The sequence below is a fragment of the Malurus melanocephalus genome, unplaced genomic scaffold (genome assembly GCF_030028575.1).
Source record: "Malurus melanocephalus ecotype Western Australia unplaced genomic scaffold, MMel_1.1 scaffold_57, whole genome shotgun sequence".
Lineage (NCBI taxonomy): Eukaryota > Metazoa > Chordata > Aves > Passeriformes > Maluridae > Malurus > Malurus melanocephalus.
In genome coordinates, this window is record NW_026623289.1 from 1,691,519 (window position 1) to 1,696,176 (window position 4,658).

A 4,658-nucleotide genomic window follows, 5' to 3' on the forward strand; every position below is an offset into this window, starting at 1 on the left:
AAAAAAGCCACCTTAACAAATTTAAAATGAGATCCGTTCCAGAAAAAGAGGCTACATTTTTCCACTTAAATATGCCATAGGAAAAAGGAACTGGTAAGATGGATCATTTAATTCATTTTAGCCAGATCACATTTATTTTTAGCCTATGGAATTGGCACAGATGAGTAACAGAAGCAGAATACCTTCAGCTACATTTCCAAGCTTACAGACAATTCYTAGTAGGAATACCAAATGTCACCTTTTAGCTCAGTAGGGTGCTTTGTAGCTGAAACCCTTGCTGTGAAAACCCAGAATTATTTACAATGCACAAGACTTTTAACTCTTGCAAGGGCTTTTAAAATAAAATTTCAACTAATTCTGGAACACCTACAGTATCGCTCATAAATAATCCTGCACGTGCTGGTCTGTTGTACTAAACCTTCCATAGCTGTTAAAGCCGGATTCAATATCATCTGTCACCCATCTGTCGTTTTGCCAGCACTGGACCCGCTTCTTTCCGCTACTGGTGTAAGTCAGGAATAGCTCCTGAAACCTCTGAATTCTGCTRATGTAAAACAGACTGAAGAGACTGGAAACAACGGAGCGATATGTAGGCAGAGATGGCTATTTCTTCACCGAGTCTCCTTTATCTCTTCCTTGCTGAAGGAGGTGATAATCACCACCTGCAGGACAGATAAGAGTGGGAATGACAGATATTGTAACAGGATCTTTAAAACTCTGTTCTCCCGGCCATTACTCTGATCAACTGCCCGAAAATGACTCTCCAAAGTGGTAATAAGCTGAAAATGTTAGCCTCTTCTTTTAAATAAAGCAACCAGAACAATTGTCATTGTTAAAATACCAAGGATCCTGTAAATGAATGTATCTGTGATATGACACACTATGAGGTCAGATGAAACAACTGTAACCAAGGAGGAACACAGCGAGAGAACAATGAAAACTTCGAGATCTTCTGTGAAATATTTTTTTTTTCCAAGTGGATGTTTGCAGAAGRAAGTACAAAGAGATAGAAGTTATTCAGGAAAAACAAAACTATTTTAGTCCACTGTGGGTTTTCTTTGTTTTAAAATTATAGGTTCTCTGTATGATTCACAGGATCTTCTATCGACTTGCATTTTTTAGAATTAACAGGTCCCAGCATGCCTGTATCTTCTTGAGCCAGGTACTGGGTCCAAATGTACAGGTCGGTATTAYTATTGAAAATTAACATTATGCACTGAATAGCTCTCAAATGTTACAGATAACTACTGTTAAAGAGATATCAAAAATGCCAGCGGGCCAAGGGATCCTAGAAACAAGTATTTCTGTAATGATCTRCTGGACTTCTGTGTCAATGGGAAGCAATACTTTCTGCTGCACAATACTCTTTCACCCTGCCTGGTTGTGCTCCTGACCCTTGGGAGAGGGCAGCTCCYCGTGTGCAGCCTTGCCATTGGTCCTGGAGGTGACAGATGGCAATGTCCGGGTCTTTCAGCAGTGAMATGTCGTGTCTGACCACGAACAAACCCCAGTGTAGCTCCTGCTGCCAGAGGCAGGGTGTTCCCAGCCCGGACAGAACCAGCACCCGGCTGCCTCTTCTCCGGTGCGATGATTTTGAACGCGCAGCACTCCAACTACCTGCCGGGGGAGACGAGCAAGGAAACAGCATCCTTGCCAGTTCAGCTTTGCATCAGGACCTGACTGGCTGCATTCCTACAGAAGTAAACTCCCATCCCAAGCTACTCAGCATCTTGCCTTGAGGTGCTGCAGCCTGMAGAGAGAACAGTTCTCAGAATAAGTTGTGATGGGAAAAAAAGCAGAGCTGCAGAAAGTTTTGAGTGCCTTACATGCAGCTCCTTTCTCCTTCAAGGCATCAAGGACAGCAGATGTGAACACACAGGGCTCTCTTTGCCAGGACTAGCTGCTGCTGCTGGGAAATAAAGTCCTGTCACCAGGGAGGTTCTGAAAGGCATAAAAAGCCACAGCTTCCAGACACCAAGTCCTGCTGCAAAGCCATGCCTACCCTGCCAGCCCCGCGCCTGCTGCCACTGAGGCAAGTCACAGAGCAGGGAATCGCAGCCAAACACTGGACACACATGTCCACAAAACGGGAGTCATTACCCAATGTGCAACAAGCCAAGAACTGCACACTCGAGAGAGACATTGATTATTTCAGAGTTGTGCAAGCCTAGGTGCTCAGTGGTGTTTCACAAATCAAGCACAAACCACCGGAGTTTCTGTGCCATAATACATAAACAGAAATTCAGAGTTAGCAGCTTCCAAGCTCAATCCATCTATCAGGATAGGTCAGTCACTTCCATACAAGTTACACAACCCCAGCTAACTTCTACMCACACTCAGAGAAAGGATCGTAACTAGGCAGGGGTCTTTTTGACCTGTAGGTGTATTTAGTATTATACTTAAGATAGTTCAGATATAGAATATATGGATCTTGAGTGTTTTGCCCAAGGGAGCAATAGGGAGACATGGAGCTCCCGGAGCAGGTCCAGTGGAGAACAGCAAGGATGACTGGGGATTGGAGCATCTCTGTTCGGAGGAAAGGCTGAGGGAGCTGGGGCTGTTCARMCTCGAGAAAAGACAGCTGAGAGGGGACCCCATCAATGTCTGMAAGTATCTGAAAGGAGGGTGTCAAGAGGATGGAGCCAGGCTCTTCTCAGTGGTGACCAGCAATAGGACAAGAGTCAATGGGAAGAAACTGAGGCCCAGAAAGTTCCACCCAAACAYGAGGAAGAATTTCTTCACTGTGCAGTGCCCGTGCACTAGAACAGGTTGCCCAGAGTGTCCCCCTCACTGGAGACATCCAAGAGCCCTCTGGATGCAATCCTGTGCCATGTGCTCTGGGATGACCCCGTTCGAGCAGGGAGGTTGGGCAAGATGCCCCCTGTGGTCCCTGACCATTTCCATGAGCCTGTGATTCTGTGCACGTACACACACCAACATCGTGATTTACTGCATGCTTAAGGATTGTTAGTGCCAGCACGTCCTTGAGTGAGGGATRCTGGCTGCTGCCTGCTCCGCTCACTAGGGCTCCTTTGCCACGCTTGAAAGCACACACAGATCTCACACCAAAGAATCTCCTGAGGGAGGATAACACACGGGCACATACACGAAAGTGCGGACGCGGACGCGAACCCCACGCCGCCCCTCGCACCCTCCGCGGCGAATCTGCCGCTACGGGGCGCCGCCCGGCCCAAGCTTCCTGCGCGGAATCGCGCGGCCCTGCCCACGTCGGAGCGCGCGGGCGCCGCGCGGTGGGCGTGGCCGGAGCCGCTCCGAGGGACGCGCCGGGCCCGGGGAGGAGGAGCGGGATCGGGAGCGGGATCGGCCCTTCCCCGCCGCCGGGGCGAGGCCGGAGCGGAGCGGGGCGGGGGTGGCCGGGTCCGGCCCATGGACCGTCCGTGCCCGAGGCGGAGCCCGTGGAAGGAGCCGCTCGGCCGCGGGAGGCGGCGCGGGGCGGCTGAGCGCGGCTGAGCCCCGGGGCCTTCGCTTCTCCCCGTCCCGTCCGTGCCCCGCGCCCGCCGCCCGAGCGGCACCATGTCGGCCAAGGTGCGGCTGAAGCGGCTGGAGCAGCTGGTGCTGGACGGGCCGCAGCGGCACGACAGCGTGCTGAGCGTGGAGACCCTGCTCGACCTCCTGGTCGGCGTCTACGCCGAGTGCAGCCGCGACTCGCCGCTCCGCCGCGACCGATACGTGTCCGACTTCCTCGAGTGGGGTGAGCCCGGGCGAGAGCCTCGGGGCCGGGTGGCGGGGACTGTGCGCGGTGCCGGGCGAGGGGCGGCGGGCCGGTCGGGGGCGGCCCGGCCCCGCAGTGCGCTCCCACCGCCGCTCCCGGCAGCGGCCGGAGACGCCGCCCCTGGATGCGGCGCCTCCCTGGGGAACACCCCCGCCGCCAGCCGGGCCTTGACCCTCCAGGTCTCCTCCCTCGGTCCCGGGCGAACCGCTTGGCAGCCGGCAGCAGGAACRGCACCGGAGTGTCCTTGGCCTGAAACCCTGCTCGGCTTAGCCCGAAATGTCAGGCTAATCCAGCGCTCCTCGGAGGGTTTCCTACCTGGGGGAGGGGAGGAGGGGAGAGCACCAGGATAAGGCTTTGAAATGCTGCTCTGGTGCCGGCTCGTTGCTTTAGAGAGGGCGTGTGTGTGTGGCTCGAAGAAACAACAGTTCCCGTTCATCATGCAGTCCTTTTTAACTTGGGCATACCCCCCAAGGACAGAGTATTTCTAGGCAGCCTTTCTRAGAGCTTTGTTTAATGGTTCCCTACTGTTAAGCAGCCTGATAACGAGAGACCTCCAATAGTTGGGAGCGTGCTGACAAAAGAAAATACGGATACTTTGGATAGCAGTTAGGATAAAAGTTTTCTATCCAATGTTGTTTAGTTAAGGCTGTTGACTAAAGGTATGTGAAGATCCTTCCTTGCTGCATGTCTAAATGAATTTATGTTAAAACGGCCATGGAGGCTGACTGGTTTATTCAGCTGAGTAAGTTATGAATAATAATGTATGACCAAGGTGACTTAACTTCTCCGTGGAATAAGAATTGGAGGGGAGGGAGGAGAGATCACTGCTCACGAGTATATTGTCCCGTTTATCAGCTGTTCCATGCATGTACAGTTAATTAGGCTTTTAAAGACCACTCCTAAAAAACTAAAAAAAAAAAAAAAA

The 4,658-nt window shown here is 51.9% G+C and overlaps 1 protein-coding gene across 1 annotated transcript in view; it reads left to right on the forward strand.

Annotated features, from left to right (window-relative positions):
- Positions 1-3,288: 3,288 nt before the first annotated feature.
- Positions 3,289-4,658, forward strand: part of CDC42BPB (CDC42 binding protein kinase beta) — a 90,225-nt gene continuing 88,855 nt past the window's right edge. Inside the window, exon 1 of the mRNA XM_057365746.1 lies at positions 3,289-3,712. Coding sequence (XP_057221729.1) covers positions 3,535-3,712 — 178 coding nt within the window. The 5' untranslated portion in view covers positions 3,289-3,534. The remainder of the gene's footprint in view (positions 3,713-4,658) is intronic.